Raw genomic sequence first — 19,400 nt, 5'->3', positions numbered from 1 at the left:
ACACCTCCATATGACATAATTCTCGGTAACACATTCTTGTCTTGTTACCTTCAAGGTCAGGGTTATCCTAGCTGCTATAGGAACATTCTGAATTACTATCAGTGTAACTTGGATGTGTAAGGGACAGGTTCGCTAGGTTTATGATTATTAGCCTATATAAATGTTTTAATCAACGAAAGAGAAAGTGAACGAAGTCACATTCCACATTTCATCGTTTTATTCCTACCTATAAATGTCAGAGGCCACGTTTTGCCTAGGTGCATAATTTGTCATGTTTTCGCGCTAAAATTCAAGCGTGCAGCAAATGAACGTCGCCAAATTAAAGTTGCACTGTGCTTACTACAAATCGGCATCATTTATATTACAGCGCTCCATTATCGATTATGGATAAGTGCTTCACTGGGACTTCCCAAGTAGTAGGTGTATTACTTCCCTGAGTGATTCGTTCAGTGTTATTTCTTTTCAGCCATGGTAATGTGGCTCAGATTATTATTAAAAAGTGGTTTCGTCTGCCCTTACTTGGTTGCATTTTTTTTTTTTTATGCGTTTAAATTACAGGGAGCAAAGCTTGATTGCTGTCATTAGAACAATTCTACCTTAGCAGGCATATTCCCTGCATAATCTCAAATCTGTTAATTTACTAATTGACTAAAGTTAATGTCTCACCTATGAATACAACTGATTCCAAGCACGTGCTAACCTATATAGCCAATCAGGGCAACCTCATATGCAAGCCGCTAGAGATACGAGATTCGAAATGGAGGTATTTGCACAAATATAGATTTTTGTCCTCGGTTTTTTTTTTTTTTTTTTTTGTAAAAAGTTTACTCACCTTTTTCCTCTTGGTATAGATATGAACGGGTATTTCCGATTGCATTCCTTTGCTTCACGTAGGTAGTTTGCATACACACACAGCCCTTCCCCAATCTTCATTATTTCTACTAGTAAACCAATGAGATGCGCTAGTCGCTATCCTATGGCGTTTTAACTACAAAACCATCATTCCATCTTAGAACAACTCATTCGGTTCAGTCAGGAACGTTGATCCGCAGTTAGGAAAAGTTTCTCATCTTGACGTCCTCTGCATACTCTGATGTGCTAATCCTTCACTTAATAAAATAAATAAATAAATAAATAAATAAATAAATAAAATAAAATAAAAAAAAAGCAGTTTAGTTCATCACTTTTACTCTAACAAAAATCAATATACATGATATATAATTTTATACATTATTCACCAAGTAAACTCTTTCCAACAGAAAATGATCAAAGCTTTTCATCCTGAGAACTAATTACATGTGTAATACATATATGGCCTCTCTCCTTTTCCCACTGAGAACCTTCATGTAACAGGTGTTTATCAAGGTGGAGTGCAGGCAAGCTTTTACAAATGCAAATGAACCGGGAACTGAAGGCACAACCTGCTTCCCCCTACTGCACCTTTTGGCAACGTCAACAGTTGTCATGCATCACTTATCACAGCCTAAACTGCCTCACTCTGTACTGTGTAATTTCCAGCTTGGGTGCCCCATAGTCTTCCGTGTTCTGCACTGATATGAAAGCCTACTTTCTTGCAGTGAAAAACAACGTTGGCATTAATTCTAATATCACGGATTATTGTCCTATCTTTGTGTGTGTGTGTGTGTGTGTGTGTGTGTGTGTGTGTGTGTGTGTGTGTGTGTGTGTGTGTGTGTGTGTGTGTGTGTGTGTGTGTGTGTTTGAGGCAGCACCATAACTAACACTCCTTTAAGTATGAATGAATGTCTACCTAACATTCAAGAAACACCACACTGGGAAGGGCCTGCCCAGCACAGGCCAGTGCTGCCCTACTCATTATTTGCTAGTAACATCAATACAATGAGGTAACAGCACTGGTTACTTCATTCCAAACAATTAATCTTCATCATCACTAGCCTTGCCTTCCTCCACCATTCGCCACCACCACCACAGCCCTGGCCAACACCTCACAAACCCCACTGTTTCAACCCCCAATGGCTACAACATAAGAAAGTAAACAACCCGAAAAAAGCCTTAACAAAGGAAGAGGACTTGGCGATGTATCACAAAGGAGTTATTGCCAGAATGTTTGACTCAGTCTTGTCAGAAATATTAGGATGAGGAGGTGGTAGTGGTAGTGGTGGTATTTGTGGGGGCAGCAGTGGACCGTGAAGAGCGTTTGCTGCTGGATTCATAGGCAGAGGTGGTGGTAATGGTAGCTGCTGGTGTAGCAGAGCTGGATGAAGCACTGGTGCAGTTTGTGGTGGTGTTGGCAGCACTGGAGGAAGATGTGCTCTGTTTTTCATCAGATTTGTTTGTATCCTTTGTGCTCTGTTGGGATTCAGACTGGGTCTTTTCCTGAGGGAACAAAAAATGAGATGTAGGAATTAATATCACACTTTCTTTTAACCAGGGGTAATTCATATTAAAGGAATACAAATTAACCTGGATTTCTCATACAACAAATATTCACTAATATATGTACAGTTCAATAAAAAAAATTGTTATTTTAGCCTAAAAAATCCATAAGGCAGAATTTTAACTTCCCCAAATAAATTTCTTCTTTCACTTTGCCCAAAGACTTACCTTGGCCTTCATCTCCTCCTTGGGGTCCTTAAGTAACTTTTGGGTTGGTTTCCTGATGACCCGAGGCTTGAGCACCATGCGGTTCACCAGACTCAGCACCTTTGGCTTCTTGATCACACGGCGGATAGTGGCAGAGCTGCCAGGGGGTCGTGGTCCATCACCACCTCCACCACCATCCTCCCTGCTCTTGCTGCCTTCGTCACCCCCATCCCCACGGCTGCCTCCATTCTCTCGGCTGCTGAGCTTGGCTGAGCTGCTGCTGGCTTTGTTGGCTCCTCTCTTGGCTGTTAGTCGCTGGTACTCTGAAATGGTGACATGGTTTTTTACTTTCCTTACAATGATAAAATAACTCATGTTCAGTGTACTACAAAGGGCACTTATAAGAAAAATATATATGAAAGTAATTTGCATATATTTTTGTACACTTCACACTATGTTCTTAGTTAATAAAAAGGATACACTCACTTTTTAGAATCTTGTTCCTCTTAAGGGGAAGAGCTCTCCTGCGTGTCTTGTAGCCACCTAGTCTCCTTTTGGGATCCCCAAGGCGTGCTCTCTTGGTAACAGTGGACCTTTCACTGGAACGGGCCACCCTCTTACTCACTGGCCGTGCCCTGCTGCTTGGGGATGCCAGCCGTTTCCCTCCCTCAGACTTACGGGACTCTATCCACAGCCGCAGGTCTGGATGGCGTCGACTGGTGGTGAAATAACATATATTATACATATAATATTATATATAAGCAATTATTTCTTTCTAGAGGAAAATTATGTGACAAAATGTTTTCCAAAAAAAGCAGGATAAGAGAGAGAGAGAGAGAGAGAGAGAGAGAGAGAGAGAGAGAGAGAGAGAGAGAGAGAGAGAGAGAGAGAGAGAGAGAGAGAGAGAGAGAGAGAGAGAGAGAGAGAGAGAGAGAGAGAGAGAGAGAAAATCAGAGCATGCAAAAAAGAGAATGCAAGGAAGAATAAATGGAGACTTTCCAGTCATGACAATAAAGGGGGGAGGGCTTGTTATCAACAGGTATCAGATATACAACCCAAAAGATTTGACACTCACTGAAGCAATTGAAACCAAAGATTCATGAAGGCCTCACATGTTAAATTTCTACTTATTCTTAATACATACTTTCACTCACCTACTGCTTCTCTTGTCTCTTGGAGATCCTGTCCTTCGTGTGGCTCGAGGCCTGAGAGTTGGACTCCTGCGAGAGGTCTGTGAAGGTGAAGGTCCAAGTCGGTCCTCTATCCTTCTGCTTTTGTCCCTCTCCCTGCTGTCCTCCCTTCTCCTGTCCCTGGGTAGATCCGTACTCCTTACATTGCTCCTGGAGGTGGGTGGCGGAGTGCGGGGTCGTCTGTCCTTCTGGCTAGAGGACAAGTGATTGCTGGAGGTAGTAGTGGTTTCTTTGGATCCCCAGCCCCGGGAGCCACTATAGTGGTACTCAGAATTGCGTTCTCCTGTTCGGGCTCGCTTGGAAGACTCAACATCATGTGTCTTCTCGCGTGAGGTTGCTAATCTTCGCTCTGGTTCCTTTCTCTTATCTCGGTCTCCCCTGCTGTTAAGTTCACTCCGACTGATGGTTGCTGTCCGGGTGTCCCGTGCTGGGCTCCTCACTGCACTTCCCTTACTGATGTACCTGGGAGAGCAGCAACACTTAAATTTCTCCTAATAATAATGAATCTTTTTTGAGGTGACCATTGCAATAAGACCAAGGCAGAATATTTTAAGGTCTCTTTGAAGTTTTGATAAAGAGATAAGATCCAGTGCCCCTCTAGGTTGTTGAGGCTATCTATTAAGCTGCTGGGACATATTTCACCTTAAAACAAAGAAATAAACAAACATAGGCATTCAAGAGAGTAGAATCTTTTGATCTACAAAGTATCACGACAGAACTTTACAACAATTTGTAATTATCTTCCTATATATAATTTTCTATACCTATTCTCTAAAAAAACTTTTGGAGCTCATGCCTAATGTAGAGGCAATTATAATTCTTCCTCAAAAAGCATCATCTTTATATAATCAAGACCTTCCACTGAAGTATTCCACTGATGTCTTATGGAATTGGGACCTTCCTCTCACACCCACACATTTTATTTTTATATATCACCCTATTCTCTCCAAGAACCAAACTGTGAATTGGTGCCACATTTGACTAATTTGCCCACTTAACACTTCATTTATTCCCCCTTACAACAGAAACCAAACCTTCAGCATGCACCTTCATTACTCTCAACAGCATCCCTTTTTTCATGCCCCACAATCTTTTTATCACTTCTTTCCCTTGCAGAGTCATCTCTTAATTATAAACAGAACTACTGTCCCTCATACTTCACTCTTATTCTTCTTGTGATCTTGCACAGTCAATGACTTAATTTTTGGCTCTCACAACCATCATCCTATCCTGCCTTTTGCCCTCAGTCAGCTTCAGCTTCCATATTACACTGAATGTAATTATGACAAATACATATATTAACCTTCAGGTGGAAAAGATTCTTTACTCTCTGCAAAGTATCAGGATTAAGTATTGCATTTAATCTACAAAAGAACAAATTTTTATCGAGTCTCTCAAACCTGTCCTTGGACCTGGCCCGTTCAAAGCTCTGTTCACGGCTCCCTCTGTATGATGATCTGAGCTGGGGACTTCGTGGAGAAGGAGGTCGTCTTGGAGGTGGTGATGGGGGACGCCGAGGTGAAGCAGCTCTCCTAGCAGCTGGTGAAGGTGAACGGTATTGGGAAGAAGAGGCTGGTGGGCTCCTTCTGTTACTGCCAGATGGATACCCTGACAAAAAGAAAATATATAACATTTCTTGAAGCTTTTGTACTTTACATCTTGTTATTGTACTATATATATATATATATATATATATATATATATATATATATATATATATATATATATAATATATATATATATATATATATATATATATATAATATATATTATTATATATACTAAAGAAAGTATTTAGAACAAAGTCTGCTCAGCTCAATTTCACTTCTGGGTTCAAATCCCAGGTCAGATAGAGATAATTTATGTTTGTTTCCCTTCTTATTGTACTTCTTATTCACATAACACAAGTATGCAATACATGCAAGCTGAGGAGCTATGACCCTACAAACCTTGAAACAGCAAAAGCTAGCAACTTTTGTCCTCCTTAATGTATAATATGACTCTAGGGGTGAGAGCCAACAAATGTGTGTATTCTGATCATTCCCTGAAGAAAAGCTCAAAAGAGAAGAGAAAGGACCAATCAGGTGGCTCCAAAAAGACAAGCAAATAAATCTTGTCACTAGTTATTTGGCACTCACTTCTTGGGCTGGCAGGATATCGGGCGTAACTGCGTGGCATGAGAGGCTGAGGTGAGGGAGGAGAAGGGGGCCGAATCCGAGGGGAGGTGGAGCGTAGGTCTCTTGGGTAGTGGCCTGGTGGACCATACACTACACTGTCCCCAATGACGTACCTGAAAGCATATTTACAACAATAGCACTACCTTCAGTATGTACCAGTTTTCTATTTTGTCTAACACAGAGATAACTATTTCCGAAGGTTCTACTGCATATTGCACATCATACATATCACATTATTCAGAGAGAGAGAGAGAGAGAGAGAGAGAGAGAGAGAGAGAGAGAGAGAGAGAGAGAGAGAGAGAGAGAGAGAGAGAGAGAGAGAGAGAGAGAGAGAGAGAGAGAGAGAGAGAGAGAGAGAGAGAATGCCCACCTGTTAAGATACTGTCGTTGTGGAGAGCGTGGAGGAGGGGAGTAATGGCCATAATTACCATAAGAGCCACTGGTAACTCCACGTAAAGGGGACCTGCAACACAGAAGCTGATGTAACAGTATGCAACTTTTTTCATTATATCACTATCTTACTAAAGTATCTTCAGGACACCATAAATCCAGTGCCTGAGATGACCGTGGGCATATCAATATGGCAATATCTAGTGGATAAATGAACCAAGATAAAGAAACATGGAAACATCATACTTTTCTACATCCTCCTTATTAACTAAATGTAGCCATTCTCACCTGCTGCTGGAACATGCAGGTGGGGATGTGTAGTCCCTGTAGGCTTGTCGGCTGTCCTCTGGATAGAGCCTACTCCTGGGGCCCAACTTGGTATCTGAGTAGCCTCCTGATGAAAGCTTATCCCTTGGATGGAGGGGAACCTGGCTCAGTTTGTCCAAGCTGTTGTAAGTACTAGGAGTCAGCTTATCAGACTCGTAGTTCAACTTGTCTGCACTCGCATAGCTCCCTGTACCCTCCTCTATTTCCATAGCTACTCCCATAAGCCCCATATGAATTGTATGAGCTGAAAGGGCTATAAGAAGCTAGAGAGCCTGAGGAGTAGTAAGCGCTTCCTTCATGACGTAGGGAGGTGGAGGAAGAGTACCTTCCTGAAGACTTTTCTGGTAGATAAGGATCATAGTCATCTGCATATTTCTTGCCTACATACTTGGTGTCCCCATAGGGTGGAGGGGGAGGAGAGGAACCAGCAAGATATTTGTCAGAGTATCTGGTCTTCTCTCCAGTATAGGAAGAGCCCAAAAATGGGTGCTGGTGGAGGTGTGAATCCTTACTGTTGTACCTGTCTCCGCTTGGATAATGCACTTCCCTAGTGCCTTTATATTCCCTGCTACCCTCACTGCTGTAGGTGTCGCCTTTACTTGAGTACTTATTGCCACCACTGTTACTACTACTATTGTTTGGCACTTTCTCACTGCCCACTTTGCGCACAGAGGAACTTTTGTACTTGTCATCAGAGTAAGCTTTAGGTGGAGGGTAGGAGGAGGAAGAGGAGGACTTAGTGTATGTTTTATCATAGGTGTGGTGATCATCATATGACCTGGAGGGTGGAGCTTTTGAGGACACTGATGAAGATGGGATCTTACGTCCTGATGACTTGCGGGACCCCTGACTGGGTGGGGGTCCAGGAGGGGTGTGAGGTCGGCTATAGCGACTGGACATACTGGAAAGAAGAACACTAATGGTTTGCTTTTTTGTTTTTAAAAGCAATAATTATTTACAGGCATATCACATATTTTGATGGCTCTGGCCAATGAAGGGTCTTAGCTTTTCTCAATGTCAACACAACAATATAGGTCCAAAGGATTAAGATTAAAATATGTATTGTTGACTGCCATTTAACAACTGCAGGGCCATAAGACCTGAATGTTATGAAGTCTAAATGCAACCAATCAATCAAACCATACCCTGTAAGTTGCCAGCATTATTCAACACCATCACACACAAGTCTATTGGTTGCTCAGAAAGCAGCACCTTTGCTATCCTGATATAACTTTACACACACATTACATAGCAATATTTTCCCAAGGTGGTGGTCATAACAGATTCTCTTCCCATTAAACTATTTCAAATTACTGTTACACCATGGACCTCTCATCCCATTTATAACTTAAATATGATCAGTAGCTTTTTGGTATTCTCTATCTACCTAACTATTTATCTTTCTGATACCTCACTCCCAGAAGAATATATCCCAAGAAGGTGGCCATAACAGAATTGCCTCCACCTTGTCCTATCCAGAGATTTTGTTCTTGTTTGCCTAAGTGCCTGACCTCTACTAAAACCTCTTTCACACATTTACTTCTTTACCCTATCTTTCCATCTTCACCTACTGTTTTTTAAAATTTTATAATTATCATTATTTTTATTTTTTTTGTTTTCATATGTAGGAAAGGCACCAGCCAAGAGCAACAAAAATAGAAAGAAAAGGCCCACTGAGGTGCTAGTCCCCAAACAGAATCAGGAACTATTATAAAAAAAAAAAAAAAAAAATGGAGGCTAAGTGTCTTGAAACCTCCCTTTTGAAAGAATTTATCACTGATAGGAAGAAATAGAGAACCAAGCAGTCCCTTCAACTTTACTTAAATACACTTTCTTTAAATTCTTAACTTCTCATCATTTCAATATGATCATACCATCAATGTGTGTTCCTTTTCACCTATTCCACCACTCCCCAAATAATATCTTTTGCACAGGAGCCCTTATACTCACTTATACCTTCCTGTCTTGTCGCTTTACATGTTCCTCTCTCTGATATCTCAGTACCATATCATACATTCTCAACTGATGTGCCCTATTCCATGTCTGGGTCTTTGATCCATATGTTAGTGTTGGCAAAATATTATTCCTCAAACCTCTCTTGGAAGAGAGAGAGAGAGAGAGAGAGAGAGACGAGAGAGAGAGAGAGAGAGAGAGAGAGAGAGAGAGAGAGAGAGATAGAGAGAGAGAGAGAGAGCAGAGAGAGAGAGAGAGAGAGAGAGAGAGAGAGAGAGAGAGAGAGAAATCCCTTTCATAACTTGTAAGTGATCCTATGACAACCTAACTTCACAATCTTATCTCTCACCTCCCCATCCAGCATTATTCCAAGATTCTTAAACTCAGTCACCTCTGCCATACAGTCTTTTCCCATAACTACCACTTTTCTACACCTAACACTCACTCTATGAGATATCCTAAGATCACACATCACCTCTCTCCTCCCAAACTCCATCATCTTACTTTTCCGTGTTCACCATCAATTTCCACCTCATAAATCCTTATGAACCAGACCCATCACTTTCTGAAGCTCCTCTTTGCTCTCTGTTACTAATACTAAATGTGTAATCTGCAAACAAGCATGCTACTCATACTACAGCCCATCCTACTCCAATAAATTTCAGCCTTGCACCAACATTTCCTACTTTGGTTTTCATCTCCCTCATACTGCCATCCATGAAGATTAAAAAGCACAGATTATTATATTCTTGCCTCATTCCTATCCTCACAGTGAAGCTCTCCAAACTTTCCCTCCACCCTCACACACACTTACAAAAAGCTGAAATTCATTTCAATAACTGTCCTCTCAAAAAGGGACTCAAAAAAGGATTGCATTGCTTTGCCTTGCTCTTCCTGGGCCTTTGCAATGGCTTTTTTTTAATCCTTACAGATATTAATTTAGGCCTGCCAGGCCAGAGATGGGATGCAGGCAGGTCCTGCACTCCCTTCTCAACAAATTGCTTCACCACCTTTGGACAAATATGCACACTCACACCTGTCTGACCTGATATCTGCTTGATTGGAATGCCTGCCTTGTATAAGTCAACCACAACTGTAATGTTCACCCTAGTAGTAACCCTCCTGGCCATCACATATCAAATGTAGCACAATCAAAGAAATGGCAAGGCAAAAAAATAAAAGTGACCAAAACCATGCCTTGAGGGCATTGCAAAGCAGCTGACTGCAGCTGTTCTGCCACACAGCATTTGCAAGGCAACATCATTGCCAATGGCTTAGTGAACAGAGGTTTTGCATGACAAGTTAACTCACTCTTATCCATAAACAAAAAAAATGTTATTGATCTATTTGCCCACTCCCCTGTAAAATAACTTTCCATGCAGATTGTACATATATATACATACATACATACATACTTGCATATACAGCCACACACACACATACATGTGTGTACACACACACGTGTGTGTGTGTGTGTGTGTGTGTGTGTCTATATATATATATGTATATATATATATATATATATATATATATATATATATATATATATATATATATATATATATATATATATATATATATATATATCCATTGGGAGAGAATATTCTGCAGCTAGACTGGAAAGAATACCACCACTATACTCAGTATGTAGCTGAGTATAAATAAGAGACAATGAGGCAAGAGTAGGCATCTTGTTTAAGCCAATGAGGCAAGAGTAGATATCTTGTTTAAGTCACCTCCCATTAAAAGGGGTTTCATCTTAGAATGCTGATAGATTGACAGTGAGACAAGATGTGACACTTAGCTCATACATCACAATTCAGCTGTATGAAGTAGCAGCTGTTTTGAGAGTCTAACCTTCTCATTACAGAATCTATAGAATAAGGGGCATATTGCACCTTAAAATTCATGCCTGTTACAATATCTGTATAATAAATGTACTGAAAGCATCCACATCTACAAAAACATTATAGACTTATCTGCATCCCATACTCATATGCATCTGTAAATCTGTGAATTCAGACATCCAACAATTCTATCTCTAGTAAATGTGTGTGTGTGTGTGTGTGTGTGTGTGTGTGTGTGTGTGTGTGTGTGTGTGTGTGTGTGTGTGTGTGTGTGTGTGTGTGTGTGTGTGTGTGTGTGTGTGTATTTGATGAGAACTTAATAAGAATTACAAAAATTTCACGGTCATCAAAAGATATTCAAAGTTCTCAATCTTTACACTGTTCTTGTTCATCATTACACTTTTGGCACTGAAGCAGGCTTACCTGAAGAAGCCCTAGACTTGATCCACAATTCAGTAGTCTTGAAGGTGCCTTCCTTGGCACTCTGTAGATTGTGAAGATGAAGAGAGTAGAAGCAGCATATGGAGCAGATGCAGTAGAGTTGCGTTCTTCAGTCCTTACCCACAGGCCCAGCTAGAACCAGCACAGCCCAGACACTGGCACTGGCTGGTTGAGCAACTGGGTATGCCAGGAGCCACTGCTGTGGCAAGCCGTGATGATGGGCAGGAATGGGCCTCTGCCCCTGGGGTGCCCTGGGCACCAGGCAGGTGGTCCCTGGACTCGAAGAGACTCTTGGGAGGCACCTGTCATGGGCATCAGAAAGAGCACTGAGCTGCCTGGACACCCGGCCAACACTTGCCAGTGAACCAGGCAGCATGTCACTGCCTACTAGCTGGCACCAGGCCAGACTCAACACCACTCACCACCATTTCACACACAACACTCAGGAAAAATTTAAAGAAAAAATAATTATTACACATTATCAAATCTTTTTTTCCCATTGAAATCCTCATTTACTGCTTCACAATAACCGCGAGCACTCTGCCGCCAAATTTCCTCTCTTCTCGACTGAGGACAACAAATGCACGAAATGCTCAATGCACAACACCACTCGCAAAGCACATCCCCTGAGCCTTGCTACTCCTGCTGCTACTGCTGCTGCTGCTGCTGCTGCTGCTACTACTGCTGCTGCTGCTGCTGCTGCTGCTGCTGCATGCTGCTGCTGCTACTGCTGCCCTAGCTGCACCTGCTGCTGCTAATGTTGCTGGAAGGTTCTCAGCAGTGTGGTGAGGTAAACTTAATAATTGGTACCTATTAATAATTGAAAGAAATTAAAGATCTACAACTCAACAGAAAACCACACTTTCTTGATGCTAAACTGAGAAGATAATCATGGAAGCAGGAAACTTTCCAGAGAGAGAGAGAGAGAGAGAGAGAGAGAGAGAGAGAGAGAGAGAGAGAGAGAGAGAGAGAGAGAGAGAGAGAGAGAGAGAGAGAGAGAGAGAGAGAGAGAGAGAGAGAGAGAGAGAGAGAGAGAGAGAGAGAGAGAGAGAGAGAGAGGGAGGGAGGGAGAGAGAGAGAGAGAGAGAGAGAGAGAGAGAGAGAGAGAGAGAGAGAGAGAGAGAGAGAGAGAGAGAGAGAGAGAGAGAGAGAGAGAGAGAGAGAGAGAGAGAGAGAGAGAGAGAGAGAGAGAGAGAGAGAGAGAGAGGGAGGGAGGGAGGGAGGGAGGGGGGGAGAGAGAGAGAGAGAGAGAGAGAGAGAGAGAGAGAGAGAGAGAGAGAGAGAGAGAGAGAGAGAGAGAGAGAGAGAGAGAGAGAGAGAGAGAGAGAGAGAGAGAGAGAGAGAGAGAGAGAGAGAGAGAGAGAGAGAGAGAGAGAGAGAGAGAGAGAGAGAGAGAGAGAGAGAGAGAGAGAGAGAGAGAGAGAGAGAGAGAGAGAGAGAGAGAGAGAGAGAGAGAGAGAGAGAGAGAGAGAGAGAGAGAGAGATTTCACGCCTTTCCAATGCTGTTCCACCAGTGCTGTCATACACACACTGGCAGCATATTTAACAGTAGACTACGGTGCCTCACAAAATACCCTGTTCCTCTCTAAAACATTTAATCTACGACACTGAACAAAAAACACCATCCACAATTCATATTGTAGGTGCAATGAACAGAATACTAAACCAATCTTACTCTCCCTTTTTTTATGCATATTACTAGTGACATTCAAAACATATCCAAAATAATAAAATATATAGTATATGTAATATAAAAAATATACTGCAAGTAATGAGTTATTGTCATCTGATAGACTTCCATTGCACTGATCTCTACACCACACACAACTATTGTTAGGCAATAAAAAAAAATAAAAATAAATAAATAAATAAATTGAGAAAAAAAAAGCAAAAATTATTTAGAGAAGAGAAAGAACAAGTGAAGACCTGCAGTTTGTTACAGATCTGGCATCCTGTATGTAGAGAGTGAGCAGTGGGACATGAAGTCTTGGGTGTGGGGGTCTCAGCAGGCCAGACAAGCCAGGCCCAGGGAAGTCATGGCTGGCCTTTCCTTAACCCACCGGGTATGAGACCAGCAGTTCCCTGAGAGCCTCTGTACACCCACTGGCTCCCACAAGACTCACCCCAACTGCTCCTGGAGTACTGGAAATGGATAGCAGGTGAGGTGGTGATTCCAGGGAAGATGCAGGAGCCATGGCTCAAGCTGAAGGACAATCTCCGGTGAAAAATAATGATGAGATGTGGGCAGGAGCTAAGTGTGCTGGGGAGGCCAGAGCTCACTGCCAGAAGCTGCTGGTGTTGGCTGGGTGATGCCTGAGTGGACAGCAACACATCCCCCTCCAGCCACTGCCTCTGCCACCTCTTGTGGCAGTGTGCTGAATGACCTTCACAGGCAGTCAGACAAGATGCAAAAAGTTTTGTTCCTGGGTAAATAGTCTGACGAACGGTTGGTCTGTGATGCCATGTGAGTGAAAGGCAACAGCAGGGCTGTGGGAGGAAGGAGGGAGGATTGCCAGCACCTCCCACACTGGTCAGGACTGTTGCCAACTCAGACTTATCACTCTCCAGAGAGTGGGATGGTCAAGGTTTCCTCAGAAGTGCAGCAGCTGATGATGCAGATAGTAGCAGTGGAGATGGTTGTCTGATGTACTCATGAAGTCAGATGTAGAGGCATGATGAAGGTCCCTCGCTGTGCCTAACCCCACCCTGTGTGTGCTGGCAGCAGGCTCAGTCATGCAACCGAGACTTGCTGCACTGCCTGTTGGCAACCTTCTCCACAAGGAGAGGAAGGCAATAGGTCAGCTGTGGCTGAGGGTTTCTTGGTGACTGGAGGTTTGAGCCACAGGCCAAGAGCTGGACAGTTCCCTGAGAGAAGTGATGAGAAGAGGGTGATGTTTGGGATCGGCTGGGAAGAAGCAGCCCATGTATCAGGTAACCCCAATGAGCCCTCCCCAAGGCTGCTGCCTGCCAGGCTGTGGGGCTGCCCCCTTTTGGGGGCAACACATGACCAGGGGGACAGGAGGGCACAGCCATACCATACATGGATGGGCTATTGGGCATGGCTGACCACTTGGCAACCTCCTGGGAATAAAATAGTTTATTACTCAAAATGACCTTAACAACAGTTCATAACACTCCTTTTCATATCATAATGGTTACAGCTTGTGTTGGCTGCCACAGCACAACAACAGGAGTCAAGCCTCATCCATATTAGTAAGTGATTCACTTGAGAAAAGGAAAGAACAAATCTAAATGAACAAATAAGTATTAAATCATCATGAGATGACAAACACCACTATAAGCTAGCTTGAGAAATTTTATCTCTGAAGCATTCTGCTTAAGAGCTTATCAAATAAGTTACTGGATATTTTTTTTTCTTTTTCTAGTAAGGAGGAAAATGCAACTTGTGATACATGTGGAGATGCTGCCTCTGGCTTAATAGGCAACCAACCACTTGCATGACTGTGTACCTATAACTAAATTTCTTCCACTCAATTCCATGTTATTCTTACACATCCATTATCATTTCTTACCTTCACACTGTCCTACTATATCCTAAAACATCTGCAGTAATTCACTGAACTGCCTAGCTGAAGTTTCAACTTGCCTTTCCAGTTATTACTTACAGTCTTCTCCACTCTTTAGGGCAGGTGAACTTCAACAAGGAATGCTGCCTATGAGGATAAAAGCAAAACTCTAAAAGGAGCCTGTAAGTGGATAGGAAATGTCCATTCTTGAAAAATTACACCATTATCTTGCAGTTTCTTAATGTTCATCCTTGAGAATGGGAAAAATTTTCATTGCTTAAAGAAATTCCACTACTGCCCTGTAAATGCATGTGCTGATTTTTTAAGAGCAGTTTTCCCACATTAGATAACACATAACTTCACACATAAGGGGCTGATACAGTTCAAAGTACTCTGCCGTAAGCTGACAAGCCGACACTGAACCAGTTATGATCATGGATAAAGAAATTAGTGAGTAAGCATTTCCTGGTCATTTACTCACTCCTTGTGGAAACCATGATGCATTTATAAGTCATGTACTCCTGAGTCAGTGATAATTATCACTAATTATCATAAACAGCAGTTGCCAAAGATTGCTGGGTTAATTCAAACCCATATACATAAGCATCTTTCAAGTGTACACACACACACACACACACACACACACACACACACACACACACACACACACACACACACACACACACACACCTGCACTGCTTGCTAGCTTAGAGATAACATACTAGCCTGTGAATTGGCGGGCTGAGATACATCCCACTCAGGTTTTCACTGATGAGTGAAGTTTCTGTTATCTTTGAGGAAGAAAAAAAAAAAAAAAAAAAAAAGAGGATTGTATGGGGGTGGGGTGAAAGGTCTTAGACTTTCCCACAGACAAAACATGAGCTCTAAGCTCTTACCATGAAGGTAATACTGGCTATCATGAGGCAAAAATATCACACACACACACACACACACACACACACACACACACACACACACACACACACACACACACACACACACACACACACACAGAGTCAAGAGGCAGCTGATGGCTGTGCCTCTGGAAGTCAATAGGATCTGGTTGGGTGGGCAGATGATCTGTTACCTTCCCTAGCTGACAAGTAGGTGGACTGGCTGGCTGGTCACTCTCTCACTACAGCTGCAGCTACTCTGTAACACACAAAAGTATGATATAAATGTTTTAGCTTGATTAGGAACAACTACTCAGGATATGTAAGGGGGTATTGCAATGTCTCAGGGAAACACTTTAAAGCAACTTTTCAGTGATGAACAAACCCTTCAGTTCCCCTTCTACAGAAGCTGGATTTTTTAGTTAAGGTATGATAGCAGGTACATTAGTAAGTATAATAGTGGGTAAAGGAGTCATTACCATCACATTACGTATTGATGCTTCTCAAAGCCCTTAGTGAGTGTGGTAATTTTTACGGTGTTCTTCCCCACACACACATTTGGCACCACAATGCACTATTTACTCAGCTGCACCTTAGTTCTGCAAGGATTAGGCTGCCATCCCTAACACGTCATGGTGAAAAAATAATCTAATCCACCATGGTTTGGAGCTCTTAAAAATCATATTCTGGACAAAAATTTACTTTTTCATTTCATGTTGATATTTTGTTGTTAAGTCAAAGCTGAAACAGTACATATAATGGAACCTCAGTTATTGAACATCTCCCTTTTAACAAATTGTTTTTTAACAAAATTATGAACTCATTATTGCTTTAGTTGTGGTACCATAATTAGGCTCTATAACAAAGTTAATTGATTTCAAATATTAAGACATAGCAAAAGCTGCCATTTATTACTAATTTAGAGTTTCTATAAATATCTACTTCACTTTTATATATTAGGAGAGACACAGGGCGTAAGACAGTAATTCAATCTTTGAAATAAGGTAAATGTGATCCTGTTGAAAAGCCTTGATGTAAAGAAACAGTTTTCGGCACTCAGGAGTTATCCTTTTTTTATTTATTTATATTTTTTTTTATGTAGGAGGGACACTGGCCAAGGGCAACAAAAATCCTTAGCCACCTGTGACTCTCTCAATCACCCCCAATGCTATCAGTACTGCACAACTGCTCTTTTCCAGTAGCTTTTCCCAGCAGAAATATGTCTAAGTGTTATAATCACCTTCATTTTGACAGTAAGTGGGTTGCTCCTCTCTGTGTCCCTCTATAAGGCTTCTCTCACTAGATCGGTGACAAAGAGAATACCTGCATGGTCTAAACAGTATCTTCTGGAGTTTATTCAATACATCCTTTCTGGATAAATAATTTGTGAGCGTGAGATATTGTCATCTTGGCTGTGGAAGCATCTGTCATAAGCTGTAAGACCGGGTAGAATGGTGTCTGGGAACAGATTCCATTTTACACTGATTCCTATAGGAAAAATAGTTTCATTTTTTTAACATTTTGGATTTCAAACAGCATTTAGGAATGAATTAAGTTCAAGAACCGAGGTTCCACTGTATTTGCACTTTTTTCATCTATTCAAAGAATGTCTGTATAAAACTTCTTGCATAGGATGCTAGATGGATATTTGGGACATTTCTTAAATGTTAGGTAATCTGTAGTATTTCTGGTAATTTTTTTTTATGCTTCATACTTTTAATTTTGAGATGAGACTATTCTATTGTGACACGATGTTCTGAATCTACGAAATGGAGATTTTTCAGCATGATCACTTCCATTTTTACAAAAATTATCCAACTGTGCCAGTTGGATACACTGCTTGCTTTGATCTTGCCTAGACTGCTAAGCAAATTTATCAACTACCACATTAAAATTCCCTAATGACCAAATTGTTAAAGAGTAATTTAAAATTAAATCATACTTGATCTAAAAAAAAAAACTTCCCAACATGGGGCTTAGCTAAGTTTGCCTCCTGGACCCCTTTAGTTTTCAATTTTGGTTGGTGGTTACTAAATTTGCTGACCTAGTTCAATTATCAAATACTCAAATAAAGAGATATACACAATGAAATAAATATAAACTTAGTACCTGAAGGATGCTATTTATTGAAACCATTTTTCACCAATGACATTGCCTTAAAAATCATAATATTGTATTATCATAGATGCTACGTTTAAATAAATGTTCTTTTCGAATAATACGTCATTATTACTGTATCTGAGTGACGTCTTGTGGCAGCAATCTTGCTGTATCCATATATAGGGTGGGGTGCTTTGTATTTAGTAACTGCAGGGTATAGAAGCTTGTGCATCAGCACATCTGCATTCGATTTAATTATATATAATTTGAAATACCAAACAACAAATAACTACGAGGCAATGAAGGGGTAACTGGTATGTTTATTGAAAGTAAGATTGGTAAAAATATAACGTTGGATAAGGGAAAGGAGGAAGGCAGTCAAGGTTGCCAGTTACCAACTGTGTCTATCTTGCTGCTTTGGGCAACAAAAGCACTCCATACGGTGAATAACAAATAATAAAGTCCAACGATCCGATGAAATCTTGGTCCTCTTTGAAAAGTGAGCCCCGTCCCAGCCCCTGGAAACCATCCCTCTTGCCTACTTGTCCCTGTCTCATCACGCAGCCCCCACACGCCTCCCTCCTGCATTACCATTTTGCCTGTAACATCCAGGGCTCCTGGGAACTTAAAGATTAAGGGAAATTACCTGGCACTGATGTCCTGTGCCTCAGCAGCAGCAGATATAGATAAATATTTGCCAGCAGGGGCGCCGCGACTACCGAGTGTCTGGCGTCTCTCTTCCGCCTCACCACTGCCTTGTGACTCGAGGGGGATTTCATGGAAATACAACTTAGTTCACGTTTTTTAGCAATGGTTGTTATTTAATTTGTGTGATTTGACACTTGTTTTCATTAGTTGAGTGATATTTAAGTATTTAAAGTTGTAGTATCAAGCGACCCCTGGCCAGCTTGCCACGCCTGCGCAATGTTGCTGAGCTGTATTTTTATTTGGTATTTGTCCAAACCGTATCCTCCCTTACTTGAAGCTTAATTTATTCCTCTCCAGACCAATTTGTTATAGCTGCTCAGTCTAAGTTCTTTGGTATGGCCACATTATTTTTGTAAGTATCAGGAGTCAATAGTTTCTCAGTTGAGGTGTGTGTGATTTATGCAAACCACACCAGCCGCCTGTACGGGCCCAACCGAGATTATTTAAAGAAAACGCTTTCACCTTTCAGGGGTATCGTAGATACTTCTCAACCATCGCCCTATTTTTTTTTTTTTTTCTTTTAAGAATTTTATCTTAAGGTATGTGGATAAAACCATATTTTTTGTTTTGATTTATTATGATTATAAAATCAAATATCTAATATCCTATGTATGTAGCAACTGCATTACGAAAAAAAAAACTAATACAGCAAGAATAATAATAATAATAATAATAATAATAATAATAATAATAATAATAATAATAATAATAATAATGTTATTGGGAAAATTTAAATTAGTAACTTATAGAAAATAATTATTCTTTACAAAACACTGAAATACTTTCACCATTGTTTATTAGTATCGTAAAAAAAAAAAAAAAAAAAAAAAAAAAATATATATATATATATATATATATATATATATATATATATATATATATATATATATATATATATATATATATATATTTCAAATTTTACTTACACTATTTTTCTCCAACCTGGATATTTTCTCAGCTTATTTCCAAACTTACCTGCTGTTTTTCATTGGTAATATGTCTTCAGTTATAATTGTCAGTAGGAGATTAATGTGTATTTCTTACTTAATAGTAATAAAGTATCCAAGTCTTACTTTAATTTCAAGATGTTTGAAAAAATTAAACCAAGAGAAGCAAATTAATAAAAATAAAAAAATAAAATAAAATAAATAAAAAAAATAAAAATAAAGAAAGTATATACCTGTATATTGTTTGTATGCTTACTTTTCAAGAGCATTAATAGAATGTGTTGAAGCTTTTGGGAAGTTGTCTGAAATGGAACAGCAGAAAAGAATCTCACAAAAAG

The 19,400-nt window shown here is 40.6% G+C and overlaps 1 protein-coding gene across 3 annotated transcripts; it reads right to left on the bottom strand.

The window, feature by feature from the left end:
- Positions 1-1,627: 1,627 nt before the first annotated feature.
- On the bottom strand, positions 1,628-18,204 carry LOC135105804 (serine/arginine repetitive matrix protein 1-like). Of its 3 annotated transcripts, XM_064014346.1 has the most exons (12): positions 18,054-18,204; positions 15,502-15,566; positions 13,011-13,968; positions 10,870-11,189; positions 6,608-7,547; positions 6,300-6,392; positions 5,891-6,042; positions 5,153-5,360; positions 3,717-4,214; positions 3,049-3,278; positions 2,584-2,885; positions 1,628-2,355 (listed from the first exon to the last, which is right to left on the bottom strand). In XM_064014346.1, the coding sequence occupies exons 5-12, from the start codon at positions 6,874-6,876 to the stop codon at positions 2,110-2,112; spliced, it is 1,998 nt and encodes a 665-aa protein (XP_063870416.1). In that variant the 5' UTR covers positions 6,877-7,547; positions 10,870-11,189; positions 13,011-13,968; positions 15,502-15,566; positions 18,054-18,204; the 3' UTR covers positions 1,628-2,109. The 3 variants fall into 3 exon arrangements, with proteins under 3 accessions (XP_063870416.1, XP_063870417.1, XP_063870418.1); XM_064014347.1 differs by lacking the exon at positions 13,011-13,968; XM_064014348.1 differs by lacking the exons at positions 10,870-11,189; positions 13,011-13,968.
- Between the last annotated feature and the right edge of the window lie 1,196 nt (positions 18,205-19,400).

The sequence above is a fragment of the Scylla paramamosain genome, chromosome 12 (assembly GCF_035594125.1).
Source record: "Scylla paramamosain isolate STU-SP2022 chromosome 12, ASM3559412v1, whole genome shotgun sequence".
NCBI lineage: Eukaryota > Metazoa > Arthropoda > Malacostraca > Decapoda > Portunidae > Scylla > Scylla paramamosain.
Note: the sequence above shows the minus strand (reverse complement) of the source record. Positions and strands in the feature narration are given on the sequence as shown.

Bases quoted from the DNA above. Each gene is read 5' to 3' on its own strand.
- LOC135105804 (XM_064014346.1), bottom strand. From the start codon at position 6,876: ATGGGGCTTATGGGAGTAGCTATGGAAATAGAGGAGGGTACAGGGAGC. The intron at 5,361-5,890 runs GTGAGTGCCAAA...TCTTTTTGTCAG, and splicing joins ATATCCTGCCAGCCCAAGAA to GGTATCCATCTGGCAGTAAC. The intron at 4,215-5,152 runs GTTTGAGAGACT...CTGCTCTCCCAG, and splicing joins CGGGCCAGGTCCAAGGACAG to GTACATCAGTAAGGGAAGTG.